Below are 14,182 nucleotides of genomic sequence, written 5' to 3' on the forward strand. Positions count from 1 at the left end.
TGCCAATAGATATCGATCATTTCGACAATATCCTCTTTTCCTCAACTCTCTGAAACTTTTTACTTAATTGTCATTGAAGTATACCTACTATAGATGATAGTTTATATTTGACATTCTTCTCTGGAAAATATTCAAAATAATGTTTGTGTAATTTTATAATTTTTTTAACCATTTTTACCTATAAATAAGTAATTCCCTTGTGGCCTCCCAAACAAATTGCTTACAAGTTCATATTACAATGATTGAAGAAGGAAATTACTGAGAAAGAAGCTAAAATGGAAAATGCTAATCCAGAAAGCGAAGCGAGTGCAAAAGCTCACAAAGTCACCAAAACAATAGTTTCGACACCAAATTCTTACAAACCCGTTGGGCCTTACAGTCAGGCCATTTTAGCCGAAAAAACGCTCTACGTATCTGGGGTTCTAGGCATGGATGCCCAGTCTCAGTTGGTCCCCGGTGGTGCGGAAGGCCAAGCAAGACAGGCTCTTAACAATCTCAAACAAATTCTCGGAGCGGGTGGCGCCACCATAGACTCGGTAGTAAAAACTACCATTCTACTGGCCAAAATGGAAGACTTTCAAGCCGTGAATCAAGTTTATTCAGAGTTTTTCACGAAAGACTGTCCGGCCCGCGCTACTTTTCAGGTGGGTAAGCTGCCTTTAGAAGCAGCCGTGGAAATCGAGGCGATTGCATTGAGTGGTGATCTGACTATCGCTGAAGTAGGACCCTGTCCTTGTGAGCCTTCTAAAGTAAATTAATACCGTCGCGGTCGGCGTCGGACAATTTGGCTGTTGTTTTGTAATAAATGTGGAAGACCTGGCTAATATTTCTGTTGTTTTTTTAAATATACATTTGATTATAAAATATATGTATTTCATTCAGTTACGTCCAGCGATGAGGAGCAATTTTTTGATGCAATGTATTAGTTTTAAGTTGTATATAAAGTTTATTTTTAATTTTTAAAATTAATGTAAATATTATGTAAATACTTCAAATAACACGTTACGTCCATCTACATTAGCGTAGGTACAAGATAGTGGCCTCCTTTTTAGCACATCGCATAACGCATCGTCAAAATAATACTACACTTACGATGTTATTCAAATCCTCTAAAGTTAATCCAAAACGCTTTGTTGATTTTAATTTTTCAATTAGGGTTTCTTGAAATAGTGTTATATATTTTGTGTAAATAAAAAATGCATTGTTGATAAAATCAAACAAAGATAACGAAACGCAACACTATATTTTGACAGTGACATTTCATTATCGACTCGCCGTAAGTGACGTGTAAACTGTATTCGTCGGCACCCTATAATTTCCTTCTCGGAAGCCCAAAAAAGCTCAAAATGAGCTTCAAACGTGACAAAAAAGAGGAAGAGGACAGCGGCGGGAACCCCTACCAGAACTTGGATAAAACAATAATCCTACAAGAAGCGAGATACTTCAATCAATCGCCTGTTAATCCGCGAAAATGCTCGCTTATTTTGACGAAAATTCTTTATTTATTGAATCAAGGAGAGAAGTTTACTACTCAAGAGGCTACAGAAGCCTTCTTTGCGACTACAAAACTGTTTCAATCCAAAGATGTGATGCTCCGTCGAATGGTTTACTTATGCATCAAAGAATTGAGTACGCTAGCTCAGGATGTGATCATTGTCACTTCTTCCTTGACTAAAGACATGACGGGGAAGGAAGATTTGTACAGAGCGGCTGCTATAAGGGCCTTGTGCAGTATTACAGACAGTACGATGCTGCAAGCGATAGAAAGATACATGAAACAGGCAATTGTTGACAAGAATCCCGCAGTGAGTTCTGCAGCCCTGGTATCGGCGCTCCATTTGTCATCCACGGCGCCCGAGTTGGTCCGAAGATGGGCGAATGAAGCTCAGGTTTGTATGATAGTTATTTTATGAGATAGATGTGGTTTTAAAAGCTACTACTTCATGTATTGAAGAATAAAATTTGTATGCTCTTCCATATGGTTAGAATATTATGATAAGTTTTGTCTAAATTGTTTTAGTGTTAAAATATGAAAAAGTAAAAGAGATGCATAAGATCAATAATATTTTACAGCATTTCAGAATCTGTAGAAGTCTAAAAAGTATTTTGAACTTTTATACTAAAGTATTAGTTTATAGTATCCATTTTTTCCTATCTTTTTTTGTTTATGGCTCCTTTTTAAAACTATTTTTCAAGACACTTGCCAAATCTAGAGTACAATAATCATGCAAAACAAGCATACACTTCATGACAACCATTAAAATACTGTTTGCATGGCCAAATGATTAGTCACTCATAGTTAGATAAGAAAACTATATGGAGTCATAATTAAAATATATTTTGGTTGTCAATATGATAACAAAGATTTATAAACTCCATTCTGCCCAATGTTTTTCATTAATACCCAAAACTATTTTATGTTGACCATCAAGTAGATAAAACGAAATTAGCTATTTATATTCTTTATTTAAAATTTTAAATTATTAATACAATATCCCCTTACTTATAAAATCTCTAATCACCTTCTAAGCAAAATTTTAAGTCTTAAGTAGTGATTAAATGTTAGTTAAGACATGCTTAAGCAACGTTTATAAGTAAGAATTTTCTTAAACAGCCCTTAAGTATTACTTATATTTAATTCACGTTTATAAGTAAGGCTGTAAATGTTCAAATGTTCTGAAGAGTATTTTATATGTAAGGTTTGCTAACTGTTAATTGATTCAATGAGACAGACATTGTTGTCATAGCTGACAATGTTTTCATAATATGTATGAGTTAAGTTTTATGGAAACAATATTAGTAGAAACTAGTTGTATACCATAGTTTTACTGAGAGAACTACTTCACACACCCTGATAAGATAAAATTAATACTCTGTGTTATTTTGATGTGTAAGCTATAATACTGTAAAGTATCATCAAAAGAAGCTTAGTAGTTTTTGCATAAAAGAGTAACAGATATCCGAACATGCACATCTATACATATAATAAATCTGTAAAAAAACTGTGTCTGTACATTTAATATATTAAAAAAATAATAATTGGGTGGGGTTTAGAAACAGTAATGGAGCACAAATCCAAAAAAAAATTCTGTCTGTATGTCTGTATGTCTGCATGTCTGTATGTCTGTATGTCTGTATGTCTGTTTGTTTGTACACGCTAATCTTCCGAACTACTGAACGGATTCCAATGATTTTTTCTTTGTTGTATCAGTATTAAGCCTGGTCAACATATAGGCTATAATTTATCTTCGAAACTTGAAGACCTGATGCAGAACTCCAATAGACCAACAAAACTATAAGAGATACAAAAATGGTGCCATGGCAAAAATTGTTTCATGTGATGAGCATTTTCAGCTGAGATAATAAATTTGAAGATCTGGAACACCTGATGTGGAACCCCAAGAGCCCAGCTTCTCTGTACCATATACAGGTATGATGTTTTAGCAAAAGTTGTTCAATTTGTTAAGCACTTTCTATTGACTTATACAAATTGAAGATCTAAAACACCTGATGTGGAACTCCAGGGGCCCAGCTAGACTATAGCATATGAAGATATGACGTTTTAGCAAAAGTGGTTCAATCTGATAAGCACTCTCTATTGACGTATAAACATCGAAGATCTGGAACACCTGATGTGGAACTTCAAGAGCAATACTACACTTGAAATGTATAGAAATGAATGTTATGAAATAGGTATGGCGAATCAAAAAAAAGTAATTAGTCCGTCTTTTAGATAACCCTAAAATAATGGACACGTATTTTTCTTTTCTCTCTCTCACAAACAAATAATAACGAAGATACAACACGCTTGAATTTTGTGTTAAGTCACTGCTTAGTACAAATTTTACATACCTAGACGTGGCGTTACGAGCCCCCACTCTCCGACTTTGTTGCGTTATATCTCATTATTATTTTGTATGTCTCTTCCAGACCTCGGGACTACAGAGTTCCGAATTTTTGGGAGGCAAACGTGGGGCCGAAGCCAACACGCTGAAGACCCTTTGAGACAACTTTAATGAAATGGTGACACAAAACCGACGATTATCCCTTTATACACTATAGAAATGAACCCAAGGACAATCCCCGATGGACGTCGTTAAAAAAAGACAATCCCCGGTTCTGTGCTAAACTATTGCTAACTATGGAGGAAAAGTACTTGGGCTATTGTGATGGGATGTTAGTGGATGACAATGTATTAGGTACATGTAAAAATGGCAGGTGGAGACTTGCCACCTCACTTACTGGGCCCCCGGGAACCAGTCACTGAATAGCAACAAGAGGGCAACAGGTACATGAGCGGCTGTAGGGTGAGGATACCTCGGTGGACTTTAAACGCTGATTACGGGCTCCCTGTGCTTACCATGAGGCACCTACCCTCCGAGCAGGGCTACTAATCCTGCTCTAGCGACTCCACTCTGGACGGCCAAGCCAAGCCAGAGGCGTGAGACCTACCCCCGTCATGGTTCACTCCGACCGGCCGGAGATGGGGGACAGTATACTCTCCCTGGAAAACTCAGTATATATAGCCCCGCGGGGTCGCTACTCCCCGTCATCAGCCTCAGATGTCCTGCGGTGCCTATATCTCATTATTATTGTCGTTATTATCTCAAGAGCCTTTGTCCCAATTATGTTAGGGTCGACTTCCAGTCACGATGCAACTGAGTACCAGTGTTTTACAAGGAGCGACTGCCTATCTGACCTCCACAACCCGGTTACCCGCTCAACCCAACACCCCTTGGTAAGACTTACTGGCTTCTGACTACCCATAACGACTGCCAAGAATGATCAATGACAGCCGGAACCTACAGTTTAACATCCCCTTCAAATAACGGTCATTGGTATCCAAAATATACGTAGAAAGTACATAAGAACTTAGAAAAGTTGCATTGGCAGGCACTTGCCAGACCTGGAATTAAAGACGCACGCTCATACTTGAGAGATTGGTTCTCTACCCACGAACCCCCTAAACCACGAATTCCACTAAGTCACCACGACTTTGTCATCTATTTAATGTTCTTTTACGTAATAATACGTGTACCTAATATTTTTGCCACTCACAACTTAAATGCGGACTAATTAGAATCACCACTTTTATCCCTATGGTCACGTCTATTGCGGTTCAGTTCTCAGCGTTTTGTTTAGTCTGCTGTGCTTTTGCCGTTAAAGTACAAAAATTAAATATATGGAACGTTTCTAATGGTTATGCGTATTCCGTTGTTTCCAAGTCAACGGGCCCTTAAAATTCAATATCAGACTATTCAGATCTTTGATTTTGCTGACCCCGTAGTCGCTGGCATAAGGGACAGGATCCGCGTACGAAGTCGCGGGCAGAAGCTAGTTTGTAATATTAGTAGAATATGATAATAGTGTGATGTTATTGCATCACTCTTTTTCAACTCAGTCTGCCAGTATACAAGTTTTTTTAAAATGCTCAAACATTTGCTTTATGGGTCAGATAATCTAAAAAATATTGCTTGATTAAGATCTTGATATTAATCTAACATATTTTATTATAAAAGTACATTAGTATCTAATCTGACATAAAATGTCTAATTTAATTAAGTTTACATTACAGTGCCCTCTATTTTTTCAACACTGCATCAAAAAAACAGCTTAGAGCTTCCTCTATAAATAGTTACAGATATTTTTAAAACTTTCAGGTTGAAAATCCAGACAAAATATTTTTCATCAATCATCTCTATAAACACAAACCATTGCAATTTAATAAAATTCTATTTTTAAAACATCTTTTTTCTATTTTCAGGAAGCAATCAGCTCCGATAACGCGATGGTATCCTACCACGCTTTAGGCGTCGTGGCCGGCTCCAGGAAGAACGACAAACTGTCTACCGTCAAACTAGTGACCCGTCTCGCTAGGGCTCCGCTAAAGTCGCCCTACGCACTCTGTCTTCTAATCCGACTAGCCGCACAGCTAGTAGAAGATGACGATTCAGATGCTGCCCAACCTTACATAGAATTTATCGAGTGCTGTTTAAGACATAAATCAGAAATGGTGATTTACGAAGCAGCTCACGCCATTGTCAATCTTAGAAAGACCGCTAGAGATTTGGCACCCGCTGTGTCAGTCCTGCAATTGTTCTGCGGGTCTTCGAAAGCGTCATTAAGATTGGCGGGAGCCAGGACTCTCGCTAGATTGACTGCGAAACATCCTACGGCTGTAGCTGCCTGCGCTGTTGATCTTGAAAATTTGATTTCTGATCCTAATCGCTCCGTAGCTACATTAGCAGTAACAACTTTGCTAGCTACAGGGGCCGAGAGTTCCGTAGACAGATTGATGAAACAGATATCCAGTTTTGTATCCGAGATTTCTGACGAATTCAAAATTGTCGTCGTAAGAGCTATAAGGAGATTGTGCACGAAATTCCCGCGGAAACATCAGTCACTTGCTGCGTTTTTGGCGGGAATGTTACGCGACGAAGGAGGTTTGGAATATAAGGCTGCTATCGCTGATGCCATTATAGCGCTGGTAGAAGAAAATCCGGAAGCCAAAGAGACTGGGTTAGCCCATCTCTGCGAATTTATTGAAGATTGTGAACATACGGCTTTGGCCGTCCGTATCCTACATTTACTCGGTCGTGAAGGGCCAAAATCCCGTCAACCTTCGAGGTACATAAGGTTTATTTACAACAGGGTTATTTTGGAGTCTGGGCCTGTGAGGGCAGCCGCTGTGTCCGCGGTTGCACAATTTGGAGCCCAAAGACCTGAATTGCTGCCAAATATAAGAGTCTTACTTGCTCGCTGCCAATTGGATGAAGAAGATGAAGTCAGAGATAGAGCTATTTACTACAGCGCGATCTTAGATACGGGAGACCAACAGTTGATTAATGATTACATAGTTAACGTGCCGAAACCAAACCCAGTGCTTCTAGAAAAGGCTTTGCGAGACCACCTGGCGACTACACCAGATGATCCTTTCAACATTTTAACAGTCCCCGCCGAAGAAGACCAGAAGGAAAATAAAGAAGCAATCGTCGAAATTGAGGTCAGGAAACCCGTGCAAATGTCTATTGAGGAAATTTACGCTGAACAACTGGCTAAGATACCAGGCATTGAAAGGCTGGGTCCCGTTTTCAAAACTAATCTGCCTATAGATTTGACGGAGGCCGAAACTGAATATAGAGTGAGATTACTCAAACACGTTTATGCAAGACATGTTGTATTACAATTCGAGTGCGTTAACACCTTAAGTGATCAATTGTTGGAACAAGTCCATGTCAGACTTGAGGTACCACCAGAATACGAAATAAAATCTATAGTTCCGTGCCCAAAATTGGTGTATGACAAGCCTGGTAGTGTCTTCGTGATTGTCGAATACCCATGCGCTTTTCTAGACAGTCTCGGCACGTTTGGAGCTACTTTAGAATTCGTAGTCCGAGACTGTGACCCTAACACAGGAATTCCGGATCAGGGCGAAGGCTATGCGGACTCCTATCCTTTAGAGGAGTTTGAAATGTGGTGTTCTGATCAGATCCGGGCGAGAGCTGGTTCAGATGACTGGGAACAAACTTGGGATCGGGCGGCCAATGCTCCGGAAGCGAGTGACACTTTTGTACTTTCCCAAAATGATATTAATGAGGCTGCTAGGGCTGTTTGTGAACATCTTGGTCTACCTAAAGCTGCCGTTGTAGGTGACGCAGTGAAGGATATAAGAGGAGGTGGGATTTTCAGGGGCGGAGCACCCGTGCTCGTTAGGGCTCGTCTAGCGGCTGCTAGTGGCGGAGTCACCATGAAATTAGCAGCCAGATCCCCTAGGGAAGATGTGGCACAACTGCTTTTGGCAGCAGTCGGTTAAAAATACTTAATTGTTCCCTCTCTGAATGTATTATTATTGTAGATTTTTAATGACCTACTTATTAGTTTTTAAGGCATTTCCAATATTTGTAATAAGCGTAAGCAAAGAAACTATCTACTATATTTTCATTTATAAAATATAAAACTTGGAATTCAGTTTTAGCAAGTTAATAACGCCCTATGTTAATTTTTGAGTCCCATAGAAGTATTTATGTACTAGCTTCCGCCCGCAGTTTCACCCGCCTCCCGACTGAAACACTACCCAGACCCGCCGCTAGCAGTTTGTTCGCCCGCGTGCAAAGCTGATTATGCCGCCCTACGACTACATACGTTATGTCAAAAAATATATAAGGGGGGGGGGGCGGATCCAGGTAGTCCGGACCCCCCCGCCCATTCATATCCATCTTAATTGTCCAACAGAAAACAATATGTACATGCACCGCTCTGATTGCAGAAAACCCACCTACTTTTGGATAAATAACTATTGCAATACATAACATACATTACACATAACCTTTTTATTTACTTGAAATGCTCAGAGTAACCTAAGCAGTCCTGGGTTAACCCATAAACAAACTAAGCAATTGCTTAGGGCATCAATGCAGTGCAATCATTACCCAAGTGGCCCCTATGTATTGAAAGATTGGGATTAACTTAAACTAACGAACTTAATTATCTATAACAATGTTTAAATTCAGTTAAATGTGTTATTTGGTGGGTTTCCGTTGAAAAGGCAAGTCATAAGACATATTCCATATGTAAGGAAGCGCGAGCGGAGCGAGCGCGAAAATTTTTTAGTCTAAGGACACAAAACAAATAGAAACCACTGTAAATTAACAAAGCAAAGTTTTTTCCTTAGGCCTCGGCCTCGAATTTTGCGGGCAGCGGGGCGGCAGCGGCGGGCGGCGGCGCGGGAGCGGGGCGGGCAACGCATACCCTGTTCTCGAAACTAGCGGGCAGATCGCGCGGCACTATAGCAGTGTAGTGTTGTGTTCTGTTGTGTTTGCTGTTCCATATGGGTGTCCTCTCAAAGATGGCCGAAATAATTAGCTCTTGCACGTCCGAAGACATTTTGATACGTCACAAAAAAAATGTATGACACTATGCCTACAATGCAGACGCCCAACGCGGGCGGTCACCGCTTGACTGGAGTGCACCGCTCGTTGCCCGCTCTCGCGCCGCTGTATTCGAGGGCCGGTCCATTTGATTATACGCGTAAGATCCTGCCGCTCCCGCGCCGCCGCCGCGCCGCCGCCGCCCCGCTGCCCGCAAAATTCGAGGCAGAGGCCTTAGAGTTTTCATGAAGTAAACATATCATAAAAAGCCATAATGGACGTGCGCGAAAAATGTTTTTTCGGAATTGAATGCCTCAACAGTTAAACAAAGATAAAACGTGATATCTGACAAGGAGCCGCGAGCGCAGCAAGCACAAATTTTTTTTTGGGGATGCAAAGGGTGAAACAGTCAAAATTGATAGGAGACGACCAAAGCTAGGGCGGCTTTTTCTGAAATTTTATTGCTAATCTACTCATCTATTTTTATTACGTAATTATGGTTTAATTTTGCCGCCCCTAAATAGCATTTGCCCCACGCTACGCTACTGGTTGATCTTAAATCGTTTTTAATCATTTTTAATTTTGAAAATGATCTTTCAACAGATGTAACTGAAACCGGCAGTGTAAGTAATATTCTTACCGCTATTGCTGTGATCGGAAATATTGAAATCAAATGATTAGTAAAAAGATATTGTATTTATATTACGTGATAACTCGCTAGATTTGCCGCCCCCTAGGACGTGCCGCCCGCGTGCTGTGCACGCCTTGCACGCCCGCTTACGGCGGGCCTGACACTACCATAATATAAAAAGGTAGCTTGTGTCTAAACTGTCTATGTACCTTTCATTAAATCAGTTTCAGATGTTCTAGACCAGCGGTTCCCGAATTCTTTTGGCTTCGGAACCCTTTTCGTTTCACCATTTTTCGGCGGAACCTTAGCTTAAGTAAGAAGTAAACTAAAGACGTTAATACACTTAGGTATGGCTCGTGGCGCGTGGTAGCCGCCCTTGACTTTGTGTATTATGTGAATAGTTTTTAGTTTGAAGACTGACAAAGTAAACGCAAAAAGAAATAGATTGGGTTTGTACAGGTGCGAGGCGAGCGAGCGCGATTTTTTTTAACTAAAAGAAGAAATTCCAAGCACCCGCTAGCATTGAAAGACATTCAGTGGTAGCCGGTATCGCGAGCGAAGCGAGCGCGAATTTTTTTTAGTTTAAGTATGTACCTACACAAAATAAACAAAACCACTGTAAATTAATAAGGTCTCAAAAAGTACAATATCCACACAAAAAAGCAAATGCAAATGAATAAGCAGCTAGCGAAGAAAGCGCTATTGCTTTTTCTGAACCAGAGGAATAAAAAATAAACATCAAAGGAAACCTCGACGGAAGAGCGCGAAATTTTTTCGGTATTGGATACTTGAGCAATTAAACGAACATAAAAGCATCACATGTAATATGGAGTCGCGAGCGAAGCGAGCGCGAAATTTTCGGATGCGCGGAGGTGCAATAATTGTAAATAATGTCACATTTTGATTCATGGTAAAAATAGCCCCTTGGAAATACTCGTATGCCGTGTCATTTCACGTCCTGTCAAATGTATGAAAACGTATAATCCTGGCGATGAAATAAGCCCAAAAAATGCGGTGATTTTCGGGCCCACTCGCTACCTACTTTTGCCGATTGCCGAAGACCTGGAGGTATTAAGTTAACCTAAAATTTGTAAAAAACGGAATTAAATTATCTGCTGCCGTGGCCTTCCCCCGCCACTTGTCGCGAAAGTACGAGACTTACACTCCGTGCCTAAATGGAATTTTGGAATGCAATATTTTAAACAATTTAATTGAAAATGAATAATGATTTAATATTATCAAAAGTGAAACGATTTACCATATGGAATATTGTTTGGAATTTTCAATATAATAATTTATTTATTTAGAACATATAATTTACATTTTTAAATATTAAATATAAAAATAAAAAACATTTAAAAATATAAAAAATAGGTTGCCACCGATATCGGGCACAGGGTCCAAGGTACCGGTGGTTAGGGTCCCAGAGACAGAAACCTCCTCACAATACGTGCCGTATCAAGGAGTACTGCCTTCTGAATCAGTCCCTTGATCCAGCCGCCCAACGAGAGCCTCCTGAGGTGTTCGTCGAGGCTCTTGGCTATTAAACCATTGGCCGTAACGACAATCGGCACAACAACAGCCGTGTCGACACTCCACATGGCGACAACCTCGTGCGCTAAGTCGAGATACTTTATTTGTTTCTCTTTCTCAGCTTTCACAAGGTTCTCGTCATGCGGAACGGCGACATCGACTATCATCGCGCGGCGCGCTAATCGATCTATCACCACAATATCAGGCTTATTGGCTACAATAGTCCTGTCAGTGATGATAGATCGATCCCAGTACAACGTGATATGGTCCTTTTCGAGAACTGGGTCGGGCGCATACTTGTAGTACGGTACCTCAAGGTCTACAAGGTTGTATTGCAGAGCAAGCTGCTGGTGGATGATCTTGGCCACTTGGTTATGTCTGTGCAAATATTCACCATTAGCCAAACGAGAACAACCAGATATAATATGTCTGATAGACTCACCCGGATGGTGACATGCCCGACATATGTCAACCGTCCCGTCTTTCACGATATATCTCCGGTAGTTATTCGTAAGGATAACTTCGTCCATAATTGCACATACAAACCCTTCGGTTTCTCCATTGTTTGGAATCATTATTAGAACAATTATTATATGGAATCTTGAATTTTCCACGGAACCCCTGAGGGCCTGTCACGGAACCTCAGGGTTCCGCGGAACCCCATTTGGGAACCGCTGTTCTAGACAGACAGTTAATTTTGCATTTATTATAGTTGAAAAGATTTTCAAAATCATACATTCCTTTTGCAAGCATTGTAACAAGTAGGTAACTGGTGAAAAATTGTAGTCATTATGTATTGTAAAATAATGTACCTACAAAAGCCAGCACATTGAGCTTCTCCAATCTGTAGTAAAATAATAAGGAGAAATATTTTTTTGTTTGTACCCTTTGGCTCCAGGATCTAATGAAAAGATTTGAAAAATTCATTCACAGTTGCAAAGCTACACTGTTCCCGAGTAACATAGGCTATATTTATCCCGGTATGGGCAGTAGTTCCCACGGGACGCGGGTGATAATTTTCCCAATCAACATTGAACTTTGAGCTTCAGATATAAAATTGAAAATCTATTGAAGACATTTAACAGATTGTAATAACTTGACGTATGCACTCTTGTTCAAAATGTTATATCTCATAATACATATAATGGCCTATATTTAAAATTTTAGGTGATCAATATCTTGTCAAAATCATTAATATATTTTAGTTAATAACTAGTATAGTTTTGATATTTTGTATTAATTAATCTCTATTCTTTATTGAAATAAACATATTATGTAGTCAAGATCTTGCTTTATTTATATATTTACTGTCCTGCGACCTACAAGAAAATTATAAAGGTAGTATTATACCTAAAAGATATCAAAAATCAGAAGCCAGTAAGTCTGACACCAGTCTAACCGAAGGGTATTGGGTTGCCTGAGTAACTGGGTTGAGTGGGTCAGATAGGGCAGTCTTTCCTTGTAAAGCACTGGTACTCAGCTACATCCGGTTAGACTGGAAGCCGACCCCAACATAGTTGGAAAAGGCTTGGAGGTTGAGGATAAAAAGGTGTCCGTTACCCAGGCCAGATGTTGTCGACAATGGTCATTCGAACCTTATAGATACTTATATAATTAGTTTTGCGGCTTCTGTAATTGTTGCGGACATTTATAATTTTTTAATTATTTCACAAAAACATTTCCTGCTGGAGTAACGTTACGCCAGCCAGACCTTTTTCATATCATATCATATCATTTATTGCATTCCATAATGTACATTTGGTGGAAAATATAAAATAATAGAGGTAGTCACAATTATGGACCCTGATGGGCACAGCAAAATAGAAGAGAGGAAGGCGTTTAATGTAAAGTAGTACCTATGTAGTATATTATTTAAGTATTTATTTATATTATAATATTGCGTTTATTTTTGTGTAGCATAACTTCGTTTTATAGTTATTTTTCTTTATATGTTGCTTTTATTTAATTTTAGGTTATTTCTTTATCGGTAACTAGTTTCTGCCAGCGGTTTCACCCGCATCCCGTGGGAACCTCTGCACGAACCCGAATAAAAAGCCTTCCTCGATAGCTTATAGCCTTCCTCGATAAATGGGCTATCTAACATCGAAAGATTTGTTCAAATCGGACCAGTAGTTCCTGAGATTAGCGCGTTCAAACAAACAAACAAACTCTTCAGCTTTATAATATTAGTAGATATACTCGTTGATTGAATAGTATGCTTTTTTTATTAAAATTTGTTTTAGGATGTTCATGAACTTTGTGTCACTTGTTTCGTCCTTAATTTTGTTGGGCAATTTATTATATATTTTGATGCACATTACGTAGGGGCTGTTGGAGTGTAGTGTCATGTTGGAGGTAGGTAGCATCAGCATATTTTCTTTCTAATGGGAATATTTAAATAAATATTACCTATAAATCAGTTGTCTAGATAAAGTAAATGTTGTGCCATATTTTGTATTTGTTCTTTCTTCGGTTGCGAAGTTATTCGAGATTTTGCTGGGGTAACGTTTTTAGTTTTGCTAGATCTTTGAAATGGTTAAGGTGGTATGGTTCGAGACGCTCATTGGTCGACTATTTTAATTTTTCGCTCTTTTTTTTGTCTATGTCCTATGTCTGATATTCTCATATTGTGTTATATTTTGTTTTTAGTTTGTGTTCTTCTGTTTAGTTTACATCGTTCTTGTAACTGTTTTACATTACTTATATATATATGTATTTATTTATTTAGTGTATTTATGCCGAAACAGCGTTAAAGTTTTGTAGTTCCGGCTAGGACGCGTGGTGGGTCAGCGCTGAAAACCAGCGCTGTTGTCTCGTGCCTGCGTGCGCGAGATACAGCATTTATGCTGAGCGCTGTCCCTTTCACGCACGAGTGACGCAATTGCAGCGTTTTTTTTTTTTCCTTTTTATGTTCACTGTATTGTTTGTTTTGTGCCATATTTACTTATTTGTTTCTTGCGTCATTCGTGTGTTCGAAATAAATGGATTTTCTTTCTTTCTTTCTTTCTTAAGCGGATTTTTATCATATTTTGTACATGACTTCCTAGGACTCAGTTTAAATTTGTTCTGCAATAATAAAACCAAAATAATGCATATCTTAAAGGTTATTTCATTAAACCTACATAATTCTACATAATTTTTGCCTTGACTT

At 39.2% G+C, this 14,182-nt stretch overlaps 2 protein-coding genes across 2 annotated transcripts; both read left to right on the forward strand.

Moving 5' to 3' along the window:
* Window positions 1–178: 178 nt before the first annotated feature.
* Window positions 179–807, forward strand: LOC124643711 (2-iminobutanoate/2-iminopropanoate deaminase-like). Its single transcript, XM_047182756.1, has one exon. The coding sequence runs from the start codon at window positions 276–278 to the stop codon at window positions 756–758; it is 483 nt and encodes a 160-aa protein (XP_047038712.1). The 5' UTR covers window positions 179–275; the 3' UTR covers window positions 759–807.
* A 453-nt stretch (window positions 808–1,260) lies between these two features.
* On the forward strand, window positions 1,261–12,314 carry LOC124643741 (coatomer subunit gamma-like). Its single transcript, XM_047182803.1, has 4 exons — window positions 1,261–1,889; window positions 5,765–8,074; window positions 9,666–9,739; window positions 11,717–12,314. The coding sequence occupies exons 1-2, from the start codon at window positions 1,347–1,349 to the stop codon at window positions 7,811–7,813; spliced, it is 2,592 nt and encodes an 863-aa protein (XP_047038759.1). The 5' UTR covers window positions 1,261–1,346; the 3' UTR covers window positions 7,814–8,074; window positions 9,666–9,739; window positions 11,717–12,314.
* The last annotated feature ends 1,868 nt before the right edge of the window (window positions 12,315–14,182 follow it).

Source organism: Helicoverpa zea, chromosome 28 (assembly GCF_022581195.2).
Source record: "Helicoverpa zea isolate HzStark_Cry1AcR chromosome 28, ilHelZeax1.1, whole genome shotgun sequence".
NCBI lineage: Eukaryota > Metazoa > Arthropoda > Insecta > Lepidoptera > Noctuidae > Helicoverpa > Helicoverpa zea.